The sequence below is a fragment of the Quercus suber genome, unplaced genomic scaffold (assembly GCF_002906115.3).
Source record: "Quercus suber isolate HL8 unplaced genomic scaffold, Cork oak 2.0 scaffold_442, whole genome shotgun sequence".
Taxonomy (NCBI): Eukaryota; Viridiplantae; Streptophyta; class Magnoliopsida; order Fagales; family Fagaceae; genus Quercus; species Quercus suber.
Genome location: NW_027069893.1, coordinates 73,308 through 86,029, shown reverse-complemented (window position 1 = coordinate 86,029; position 12,722 = coordinate 73,308). Strand labels below are relative to the sequence as shown.

The 12,722-nt window shown below is 34.6% G+C and overlaps 1 protein-coding gene across 1 annotated transcript; it reads left to right on the top strand.

The window, feature by feature from the left end:
* The first annotated feature begins 3,587 nt into the window (after window positions 1–3,587).
* On the top strand, window positions 3,588–5,105 carry LOC136062700 (protein CYSTEINE-RICH TRANSMEMBRANE MODULE 6-like). The gene is made up of 3 exons (XM_065762113.1): window positions 3,588–3,773; window positions 4,350–4,515; window positions 4,838–5,105. Exons 1-3 carry the CDS (start codon window positions 3,743–3,745, stop codon window positions 4,884–4,886), a joined length of 246 nt encoding a protein of 81 aa, XP_065618185.1. The 5' UTR covers window positions 3,588–3,742; the 3' UTR covers window positions 4,887–5,105.
* Window positions 5,106–12,722: the final 7,617 nt, after the last annotated feature.

Genomic DNA, 12,722 nt, shown 5'->3' with positions numbered 1-12,722 from the left:
AAAAAAAGAAAAAAAAAAAAAAAAAAAAAAAAAAAAAAAAAAAAAAAAAAAAAAAAAAAAAAAAAAAAAAAAAAAAACCCAACAACAACAACAACGACGACAACAACAACGCAAACGCCACAATAATTTGAATCCAAACAGGTAGTGAATGTGCCCTTAGTATTGATTCTATTCAAATGAGTGCTTATAGCTTAGTGGAGAGGACTTAGTGTGTGTGTGTGTGTATATATTAAAAAAAAAAAGGAGAGGACTTACTTGTTCCTAGTTTATCACGTGTGAATATTACAAATCACTCTCACAATAACTTTTTATATTTGGTTAATATTTTGAAAATATCATAGTTGGTTTACAAGTTTTTTATAACACGCATGTTAATTATTTAGTTAATTAGATTTTATTTATCATTTTATCCATTAAATCATATTTTATGTATAATTTTAAAATATAAAAATAAATAAATATCTCAAAAAAAAATTATACCATGTACCACAACAATTGTAACGTATTAATTGAAGTCTATGAGTTGCAAAACAAAAGGCACTTTTGTTCTAGGGGAAAAAAACACATTTCTATAACATGTCAATTTATAAAATAGCTAGTATTCAATCTCAGATATGCATTATTTTTCAAGATTGACATAAAATTCTCCGTTCTTTGTAATTGCCTAGATATGAGGATAACAAAAAATAAGTTTTAGATAAAAGACTATTTATAATAGGTTTGATTTTCCGTCCTCATGAATTTTATCCATTTTAGACTTTATAATATCACGTACAGCTCAGGTTCCTTAGAAAAAGCTTTGCCACCGCATTTTCTTTTATATATATATATATATATAATATAATATAATATAATAACATTAAAAATAAATAAATAAATAAAAGCTCTGCCACCGCATTTTCTTCCCCTGAGCCCACTTTTCCTACTGCTTGAAATTGAAATCATATTTCAACTGTACACCAAATTTTTCAGAGAAGTATAACTTTCATAATATTTTTATGATACTTTCATAACAAATTCTAAGTTATAAGTTGTTATTAATTCTAATTTAAACTTGTCATCGAAATTACTTTTTTGCTCACCAGGAACAAGCAATAACAATTTGCCACTTAGGGTCTGTTTGAATATCACTTATTGTTGAAAACTGAAAACTGAAAACTGAAAACACTGTAGTAAAATAATTTTTAAATGTGTGAATCGTGTTGTGGGACACAGTTTTAATGAAAATTTTGCTAAATTAGACAACTTGTGGATCCCATGAACAGTGCACGGGACCCATTGACAAAGACGCAAACGTGTTGAAATTTCATTTCAGCGCAATCTAAACAGTCATTTAGAATTCATTTTGAAAGTACTGTAAATATAGTCTTTCTCAATTTTCCACATTTCACACCACTTCCACTGGCCGGTTTGGGATTTCTTCATCTTTCCTACCTTATACGCATTTTACCTTGCAAGTTTTTCTTGAACAAAGTTTCAATCGTAGTGCTTCTTCTTCTATACTATGTTACTAACTTACTCCTCTACCTTTTGCTTATTTTTCCTGCCTTTTTTGTAAGCGCTATTTGAGGATAGAGGCAATTGCACAGTTGCACAAATTAACCGTGCAATATAAGTTCTCTTGTTTGATTTCAAAGCACAATAAGCCTAAGCATGAGATTATCACGAAATGTAGCATTGTTCTAAGCATGAGATTACCATGAGATGCTTGGGGTAGTTGAGGGACAGGTATTGGAGGCATTTAGTCAAATTCTTTTCGCTTAATTCCTTAAACCTCCTTATAGTTCAATTCAAAGGATTTAGTTTGCATTTGGCATTGGCTTAAAAAGCCATAATTTTTTTATTATTTAGCTTATTTTTAGTACTATTTATATGTTCTATTATACTATTTTAACTACTATTTATCTTTATCTATAGTACTTTCAGCAAAATATTTTCAGTTTCAGCTAAATAAGTTGTTTTCAAACAGACTCTTATGTTCAATTGCCTGAAAATTCAAGAGAGAATGATACATTTCACCTAAAATTAGAATTTAGAAGACAACAATATGACACCAGGCAGACTTGGTTGCTCTCTAACTGACAAATTAACACTCCTTAAACCTCATTTCATCCAGCCACTAATTAAAATGCAAGCACAACCAGCAGGGATTAAAAATATGAGAGAGAAATGTGAACATTATAAATAAAAGAAATAGCAACTCCATGTCAAATTCTTTTAAGAATCAATTTGAACAAACTCCAATTCAATAGTTCAATGCATACGTGTCTCAGAAAAACGCAATTCATTTTAAGTAATTATATTTATATAATACTACAAGTCTTACAAAGCTCTGGTCCTCTGGAACATGAACTCATACGCATATAACCTTCAACTTCAACTACCAGTCTACCATTTGGTGAGCAGCGTTAAGTTTTTCAGCAAATATGGTCAATATATAATGGGGCTGCCTAACCAAATTTCACATACAATGTAATGAAATATGCAGTTGGTCAACCAACCCATTAAAACTTATTTTCAAAACTTCCAGAATATTTCAACTTTTACCGAACATCTCTCCATTCCTCTGTTCTCCTCTTCTTGATCCAAAAATAACTGGGGGCGGTTCCACGTTGAAGGCAGGACAACCTGACCTAGAAAAAACTTTTATATATAATTTTTTTTTTAATTATGATTTTTTTACTCTTTAAAAAATTTGTAACCACTATAAATTTTTTTAGACCCAACATAATTACATTTTAGACAAAATTTGGCACCAAACTTGGTTGTAAACTAAAATTACAAGCCTACAGCTCCACTCAAAATTATTATTATTATTATTATTATTGAATGTAAATTTTGATAAATTTACTTTAAATTATATTTTCTTCTTATGTCCTCCATACTTACAAAATTTGAAGAAAATCAAAGATTATTAGCTATATTGTCAATCAAATGTTTAAATTTCAAATTTTTGTAATTGAAAATTATACATAAAAAATAAGTTTATGAATCAAATAGTAAATAGCATCCACAATTGGCATAAATTTTGATATGTGCTTTAAGAACATAAAGAACATGCAATTCAACAGTTAAATTTCCAAAATATGTAATCATGTTAATTGTTTTAGTGAGAGCTGAAGCCTTAAGTTACAGCTAAGTTTGTAGCCAAATTTTGGTTCCCTTAACAATTTATTAGACCCTTACAAAAAAAAAAAAAAAAAAAAAAAAAAATGGTCTAAGAAAAATTTAATTGTACTAAAATTTTGAAAGATATGTGGTTTGCAACATTGATAATAAAACTATCATATAACGATTTCAAAATAAGAAAACTCATAGAAATAAATTGTAAGACTTTAAGTACTTGTATATGTTTTTTTTTTTTTTTTGTTATTGTTGTCAATAGTATATAAAATTATTTTTTTTATTAATTTTTGTATAATTTAAATTTCTTAATGGCCACCTTAAACATATATTTCTAAAACCCCACCGAAAACAATTAAGAAAGCTTATCTTATTTTTGTTTTTCCTTAGCAAAGACCAATCATACGCGTTGTTTGCCGACCGCGTAGCCTTAAATTCTCCTCCCTTTCATGACTTCTTATTGGAGCAATGACAAACTGACAAATTGACAATTATAAATACCCATTTTCATACGTCTTCCCCTTTAACCTTCATTTCATATATACTTTTCTCTCTCCTACTCTCTCATCCCTTAAAATTTACATCTTTTAATTTCCAAGAACTTATCTTTTTGGAAGTCATGAGTCACTACGACCAACAACAAGCTCCCGGTAAGAATCTGAATATGTTGTTAATTTGTAAGTGCCTGTGTTGTATATGTTAATTTCCAAAGTATTATTGCTCTACTTTTATGTTATCTTCTTCTTTTTCCTACTTGGAAACTTAGGATTTTTTTTCACTATATCTTTTGAAAAATTCTCTTTTGGAACTTATATATATATATATATATAATGATAAAAGATAATTTACTATCTTGTGTATCAAATATTTAGTTTTTTTTTTTTTTTAAAAGAAAAAGAAAAAAAGAGAGATTATAGTTCAAATAATAAACAACATAATTGGTTTACCCTTTAAGAATAAAGTCAACCTAGCTATAATCAGGTAATGAAATTTTTAAAAAGATTGATCCACTAAAAAGTTATTAAATTGTGTAATAATGAAAAGTTTAAACTATGTGTAATTTGATTTTAACCTCTATAAATATATTTTATCGATCGTTTTGATATTTCATTCATCATCACTTGGAGTACCATTACTAAGAAAATTTATTGGAATAACTTATTAAGTCAACGAATTTTTAGAAGAAAGGTTTGTTTGATTGGGTTCATATCTTTTATAATTTGCAGTGGCATATCCCTCACCGGTGACTGCCTATCCAGCACAACCTCAAGGCCCTTATGTAGCACCGCCACCACCAATTGGTTATCCCACCAAGGTTGACTCTGGCTATCCTCAACACACTGCTCCAATAGAAACTGCAACTAGGGGTGATGATGGGTTTTGGAAAGGATGGTATGTGTTTACTTATTATCTTTCCCATCTGTCTTTTTATTTCTTGGAAAATGCCAGAGTTACAAAATACTTTACAATATTATTTACTAAATACTAATGTGATGAGTAGTTATTGATAAGTGTAAAAGTGTAAAAGTGATGTTAGTGATCGGCCCGGATGAGAACCAGTAAAAATATGTTACATTAGTAGTTTGTAAAGATATTGTCAAATAGTTTATGGTTGTAGCATTACTCTTTATTTCTTTGGTGAGATTTCTCTCTAAGTAAATGTCTTTATTTTGTTACCCTTTTTGTAATTTATTTGTTTGCTTTTTATTTTCAGTGTTGCTGCCCTGTGCTGCTGCTGGGTCTTTGATGTGTGCTGTTGCTGAGAGCCTGAAACTATATATTTAATTTATTTAGAAGCCTAATAGTAGTAGATCATCATATATAAAACAATAATTTCTCTCCTTTGAAAAGAGAAATAATATTAGCAATTTGAAGGCACAGGTGATATCAGTACAGGATTTGAGAATGTGTAATTATTAAGTACTGTTTTCGGGTATGATATTTGGAATAATATGGTGATTATGTCTAGATTTATTACAGAAGGATAAAGCATGTGTCTTTGTGAGAATGAGTATTACTATGTGTTTAAATTCTGTGTGAAGAACTTTTGTAACTCAATTGATATTTTAATATTTAAAGTTGTTATTTACAATTATTTTGTGTTGGCTTTAATTCCTTGCCAAATTTAATTGTAATTTTGTTCAATCATGTTTACCCTGTATTTTATGTGGGATTTTATTGTAAGGGTTGTGTGTGTGAGAGAGTGTGAAGACTCAAGGTCTCATTAAAGACCAAGTGGATTTCATGAGAAGATTCGCGAGAAGCTATCCCGCAAAGTGAGCCATGTGTAGAGCACATGACTGGAATACGAAGAGTCATGACAGCTGGTTTTCGCGAGTTATTCGCAAATAAGGCCTTCCCGCGAAATACTTGCGAAACATTATGTTTTGCTATTTTGGCATATCTACTTCACCATATCTTCACCCACACTATTTATACCCTAATTACTCACATATTGTAAGGAGTGCTTTTCAGAGAAAAAACCCTAACATACACACTTGAGAGTTAGAGATTGTTATACCCACAATCATCTACACATTTATACCCACAATCATCTGCACATTTCCTTGTAGTTTCCTCTACTCCTACCTCTCCATCTCTAAATTCTTGAGAGGTTGATAGCCCAGACACTTACCACAACCAATCTGAGTGTTAAGTGAGGTTTTGGTACTGCTGGGAAGCATTGGAAGAAGCCAATCATTGGTGGATGCAATCGGGCTAAATTGCGTGATCCGAGAAAGCTAGAGAAGACAAGGGTTTGTCAAGTTAGTTGGTAGCAGGAGCTTGGAGGACTCAATTACATGGGGTAGACTAGGTTTGGAGGGTCTTTTGTTATTCATGTACTCCAACTTATTCTCTAATGAATCGATTTATTGCTTGGAGGGCGGTGGAGAGGTTTTTACCAAGTTCTTCGGTTTCCTCTTCGATAACACATCTTGGTGTTATCTTGTGTTTGCATCCTTCTTCCCTACTCTTTTAGCTTTCATTTTATTGTTGATATTTGTTGAATATGGCTTAGAGTAGTTTTATCGTTTGTTCGCTTGCATTTACTCTTATTTCGCACTTAGTTTAAGTTAAAGCAAAAACAACCAAGCCGTAACTTTTAATTGGGAGTCTAAACAAGCTCTTATGTTTTCACACAAATTCGAGCTTTCATAATATTTTTAACAAAGCCGTTCATGATTTTAACCTCTATTCCTAACTCTCAAAAAAAAAAAAAATGATGACTTAGTTATTTTAAAAAAAAAAGGTTCTGCCCTTCAAATAGTGATGTATATATTATCTATGTTAGGGTTTGTGCCCTAAAATCCAATTTATTGGCATGTCATGAATAATTAAGTTGTTTAATTGCATGAGACCATTTATGAACTAATGGGACATTATCTTAGTCCATGAGATGCATAGTATGTGATTTATGTGAAAAGTCACAGAAAGATATAAATCACAAGTTCTTTGTAAACTCAGAATTTTAGTTCGTAGTCGGTGATGAAATTGGGCATTTCATCTGCGAAGACTATAACATATCAACTAAGATGATTTGTCTTGATCATGGAAGTGGAGACTTCTAGTTGGTATGTTGATATGTTTTAAGAGTTAAGACATATTGAACTGGACCGCTGTGAGATTTATTATTCTCCTAATGACTGTCAAATGAATAATAAAGCTCACGACTTCTATTTACATCAACTCTAAATCCTGAGAGAATAATGGACCTGATCATGAGATGTAGGTTGCTTTGATATATCAGGAGTGAGATCTATAAGTTATGGTCAAAACCTCAGTATGTTGGGCAGCCGCATTTAGTGTTGATGGGACATGTATTTTCAAGATGGAATTCATAATCTCTTAACGGAGATATAAAATATTCTCTTGAGATAAGTTTAATGAGTTTGGTTATTCAGAGTGTTGGGCCCAACCACTTTAGTAAAGAGTTACTAAAGTATATATTTATGGAATTGGATTTCATAAATATATGATGAATAACATAAAGGATTAAACCGGGTACTCAAGGATTAAGATGTAGTAACCTTCAAAGTGGCAGTCAATATTAATGACTTTGTATTATTACGAATATTTTAATGAAGAGGTTGAATGTATAATAAAGTCTTGGGAAATAATTTATAGATAAGGCCTAGAGTGCAATTATATTCTTATAGTGGTATTGAATATAATTAATGGTAACTTTGGACTTGTCAAGAGTTGACGGAAAAGTCCAAGGCTCATTGGAGCTAGTGTCTTATTGGTCCCTTTGGTCCCATCTCAAGCCACAAACTAAAGCCCAATTGGGTAGGCCCAAAAGGCTAACCCAATTAGAAATCAGTCATTATTTAATAAGTGTTATTAAATAAAGAAACGAGGAGAATAGTTTAACGTACGTAAGATACAAAGAAAAAGAAATCAGTTTTTCTCCACAAGGAGAAGAAGAAGGATTTTTCTTTGAGAGTTTATGTACAAAAGGATTGATTGAGAGACCACACATCTTGGGCTCCATGTGGAATTGAGATGAAGATTGAAGGTATTCTCAAGTCAAGGTTTTGAAATTTACTGCATCAAGGTACGCTTTCTATTCTTTGATTCTAGAATTCATGGTTATATGTTTATCTTTCATGATTGAAGTAGATCCGTGTTTTTTGTTGCTTCCGCTGCGTGTAATTTTGTATGAGATACAAAAACCCATCAATGGTATCAGAGTGGTCTTCAATATCATGCTTGAATAACATGTGATTGAATTTTAGAATCAAAGAAAAAAATTTTATTGGTGTTCTAATTTTCTGCAGTAAAATTTTCTGCATAATTGTGTCCTTGATTGTACTCTTTTGTGAAAGACATGGATTAAGGTTTAAAGAATGTAAATAAAACTGGTATATCGGTCAAGCATGAGCATTTTGATTGCACTGCTTGGATATAGTTGTCAGTTTAATTTTATTCGATAACCGTTTCCAGTGCCATTCACGTTTGTGAGACATGATGTTATCGGATTCACTATCAGGATGAATATACTATTGTTTTGTACGAAGTGGCCCATGACAATAAAGTTATGGTGTCGTGATTATATAGTATTTGTCTTAGGATGAACACGATAGTACTCTTGTCTCATTGAAATACCATGATTAGTAAAGAGAAGATCTACGCCTAATTCACAAAGTTGACCAACAAAAAGCAAATTGAGGGATAACTTTGGGATATGAAAAGTGTCACTAAGGGATAAACAAGGAGAAGAGATTGTTCCTTTATGACTAACAGGCATAGGAGTTCCATCAGCAGTGTAAATGGTGATTGGATGTTCTAAGGGTGCTTTATCAAAAAATTGAGATTCATCAGGAGTCATATGGTTACAACATGCAGTATCAAAAACCAAGGTTGTTTACCTGAGGTGACAGAAAGGGCAGTGGAAGTGCGGGATAAAACCTGTTGAACAACTGCCTCAATATCAGCCGTAGTAAGTGAGGAAGTCAAAGATGGACCTGTAGGAACCGATGGATCTGAAGGACATACAGCAGCTGCCCGAGGAAGAGAAGCTTTATTCTGCTCTTGCACAAATTTCTGCAGTTTGCGACAAACTGAGATGTCATGGCCTTTAGCACGGCAAAACTCACATTGAGTACCTTTGGAAGACTGAGAGGTGGGACGCCCAGAGTTTATTCGTGGAGGAGCAGTGAATGCAGCAATGGGAGGCTGGGGAGATGGTGTAGCCAATACATGATCAGATGATGACATGTGATGAGTAGGCCGACGGTTCTCCTCAGAAATGAGCTCCTTGACTGCAGCATCAAGAGAAGGAGTAGGAGACCGACTAAGCAGAGAAGCCCTAGTAGGCTCAAAATCCTCACGCAAACCCATCATGAAGTGCATAAATCTACGGCGATCCTGATATTTGACAAAGAGCTCAATGTCCTTAGAGCACACTAGTGGAGGATCTGCAGCAGAGAGTTGTTTCCACATAGTAGAAGTCTGAGAATAAAAATCAGAAATAGACTGACCTGTCTCTTGGCGCATTTGATAAAGTTTTGATTCAATGTGGAACTCCAAGCTTGAATCATTAGTACAATTATAGCGATCAGCCAAAAACTTCCAAGCAGCCTCAGCAGTCTCAAGACGAGGAAGAAGATTATGAATGGAGGGAATAGAGGTATTAATAAACCAAGATAAGATCTTACTCTGAATACTCTCCCATTCTTCTAGGCGATCTTCATAATCATCTGTTGCAACAGTAGTTGTGGAAGACTCTTCAGCAACTGTGACTTTGGACTTAGGGTTTGGTACTGGCTTAGGAATTGAACCAGTCACATATCTCCACAGTTTACGACCCTTGAGAAAAATAGTCATATTTTGAGACCATGCATGATAGCTAGTAGGACCATCCAACATAATGGTGATAGGACGTATGATGTCGCGTTCATATTGTTGAGCCATAATAAAGAAAATGACCCAAAAAATGAGATTTAGAGACCTCAAATGCAGAAACGGAGCCCAAAATCGGAATCTACGCGAAAAACTGAGCAAGACAGGTCCCTTTGAAAAATTTTGACTTTGGTCAAAGTTAACGGTCAACGGTCAACGACTGATGCTGACGTGGAATGATGACGTGGACGCTGACGTGGATGCTGACGTGGCTGAGTGACGTGGATGCTGATGTGGCGGAGTGACGTCACTAGGGCTGATGTGGCAGTCCGTGAAACGGAGCAGGGCGCGTGTGGCGCGTGACCGGCGAGTTACCGGCGCGTACCGGTGCGTGAGGCGCATGGAAGGTAGAGACGGCGCGTGGGGGCGCGTGGCAGCGCGTGGCGGCTCGTGCTCGTGAGGCAGAAACTTCTGGTGGCGCGTGGAAGGTTGTTTCTGGCAGATTTTTGTTGGGTTTTGCTCGGGATTGTCAGATCTGTCAATGTGTGCCTTTACTTTGGCGGTTGGATCAACAAACTGACAAAATCCAAGTGTTCTAGGGTTGTGGGCGTGACGGCGGTGACTCGCTTCTGACAGTGACTACTAGATGAAGGCGACGGCAGCAGAAGAACGCCGGAGATGTCCACAGGAACCAAAAAATTAGAGGAAAGGCTCTGATACCACGTTAACAATATAAAGAGAGAGAGAATGACTGAATAGTCAGTATAATAATATATGTGAAACAATGTACAAAAGAGAGCCTTTATATAGGCTAGGTATGTGTGCAGTACAAGTAATATAAGTGTAGTACAAGTAATATACTAGGCTAAGCCCAATGGGCTAATCTATACACTAACAATTTTAAACATATAAAAAAAATAATTAAGTTTATACAATACCATTCATCATTCTTCATTCTTGCACACGTCATCTAATACCATCAAGCAAAAAGGTTGTAGAGATTATTTAGCAAGAGTTTAGCAATGCTGATAAAACTTTTAATTTTAATGGCATCTATGTTGATGCTAAACTTATCAACTATCAAACTCAGAAACCCATTTTGGAACCTCCATCTACACTTTAGGGCTGTTGAACACCTTTTTCACTAGCGTGAAATACTTTCACATGCCACCCATTCCAACAATCCCGATTGTTATTAATCCAAGGCTATGATCCAAGAGCATGCTCTCAAGCTCGCCCGCTTTCTCCCTAATGATTTCATCCATGCCATTAATGTCAAGAGACATTTAATTTGAAAATTTGAATTTCTTTTTGTGAATTGTAACATTTGGAACTAAAATTTTGCTAAGATTATTGTAGACAATGTTCAATTGCTTCTTCATCTTCCTTAAAAATATTTTATCCCGAAGAAGAGCGATGAAGTGCAACAAATTCTTGTTGCACTGCTTGCACTTATACCTTGCACAAATTCAGCTCTTGGCCAATAAGTCATTGAGGTCGTATATATAGCCATTTGAGGGCGTTGGCGATACCCCTGATTCTGAACATATAAGTCAGCTGAGTTCCTGTCTCCATTTGTTTTTCAATTTCTTCAATGAGGGGGAAGCTAGCAAACAATATACTTAGTATATATTGTTTTTCAATTTATGCTGTGTTTTCAAGACAAATATATATAAAAAAGCTCTTCTAATATATATATATATATATATAAAGTAAATGACTGAAGGAATATATGAAACATTTTCCATTGCATTAACTATATATATATATATATTGTGGCGGGCAAAAATAAGTCAAACTTACCTTTTTCCTCACTCAATTAATTTACAGAGGTGGGATGCTAATCAACCTTTAATACCCATATTTAAACGTGTTTGATTAACTAAAAATGAAAGGGTCAACGCAAGTATAAGTGTATAAGATGAAAGTTGGTCGAAAGGAGCCTCGGGTTTGATCTGAGGTGCTGGTTACACTTGTTCTTGGCTTACAATTACACTCTTATATTCTTCTTTATTCTCTAATCTTTTTCATCCTTTTTTATAGAGGTCTTTCCGCTTTATATAGCCTCTCAGGTTGTATCTCAGCCTTCCACTTAGAGGGTTTGGGTTTGTTTCGCTTGATACTTGTCCTATCAAGACTTCACTGGAAGGCTTCTATACTTGGCTATAAGCTATGGTGATACTGTTTAGAGGCCATTTCCTCATTAATGTAACCAGCTGAGTGGGTTCAAAGTATTGAATGCGGAGGTGATGAATGCTTCATCTGCACTCTTCCCTTTTTTGCTTGTCGACAAATCTTCCTCTTTTTTTTCGATTTATGCCCAATGGTCTTCAGAACTGGTCCTCGGCCCTTCTGAGGACATAAGAGTATCCTCGAGGTCCTTAGGCATTATAGTCTCCCTAGGCTTGTGATGCGTTGTTTATATGTTTCCCATGGGTGCGCTGTTAGTGCCTTCTGAGGTTAATTTTTCTGACATTGGACTTCTCTCTTTTGACCCTATCCTTAAATTCTCATCCTCCCACAATAGTCCCCCAAAACCTCAGTTCCCACTCTTTCTAGGGAAGGGTGGTTTTGGTAATTGTAGGGAGGCATTTAGCAAATTCCAGATGCGTTTCCACGTAGGGGTGTCTTTTCACCTGATTTGAGACACGCTCCTGACACTTTAGAATCCATGGTGCAGTAGTAAATGCAACGGACGACTCATTGTCTCCCACATTCTACGGTGAGATTATGATCCTACAGTCCTCGTATTTCACTTTAAAGGAGCGGGAAAATTGCCGCTTGTTTCTTGGCCCCTATAAAAGGAGGGGATGGGGTGACTTTTCCCCATTTTTAGCTTTAGCTGAGAAAAAATCAATCCCTTTCCAGATAACTCGTTTAAGGAGCCCTTTCTCTTTTGTTTTATTGTAAGTGTCTCATGATTCTTCTTTTTATTAGAATCAAGATCTCTCTTCTTTCCTATTTTTCTTAGGAATGGGTAGGTTCTTTAGCTTAGTTGACACCCCCGAGCACAAGGAAAAGTTTAAGAAATGGTATAGGATTCCTAGAGATGTCACCATAGAACATTGCCACTAAGGAGAGTGGCATGAGAAAAGGCCTTCCAAGGCTATAGTAATTCCAATAATAGCATTTATAGAGGGCGGGAATGAGGATTCCCATGGGTAGGATAACTAGGAATATTTTGTGTCCTTTTAGACTCTATCCCACTTAGTATGCCCTTAACATGTTTAGAATATTAAGTAGTACAGATGCGATAA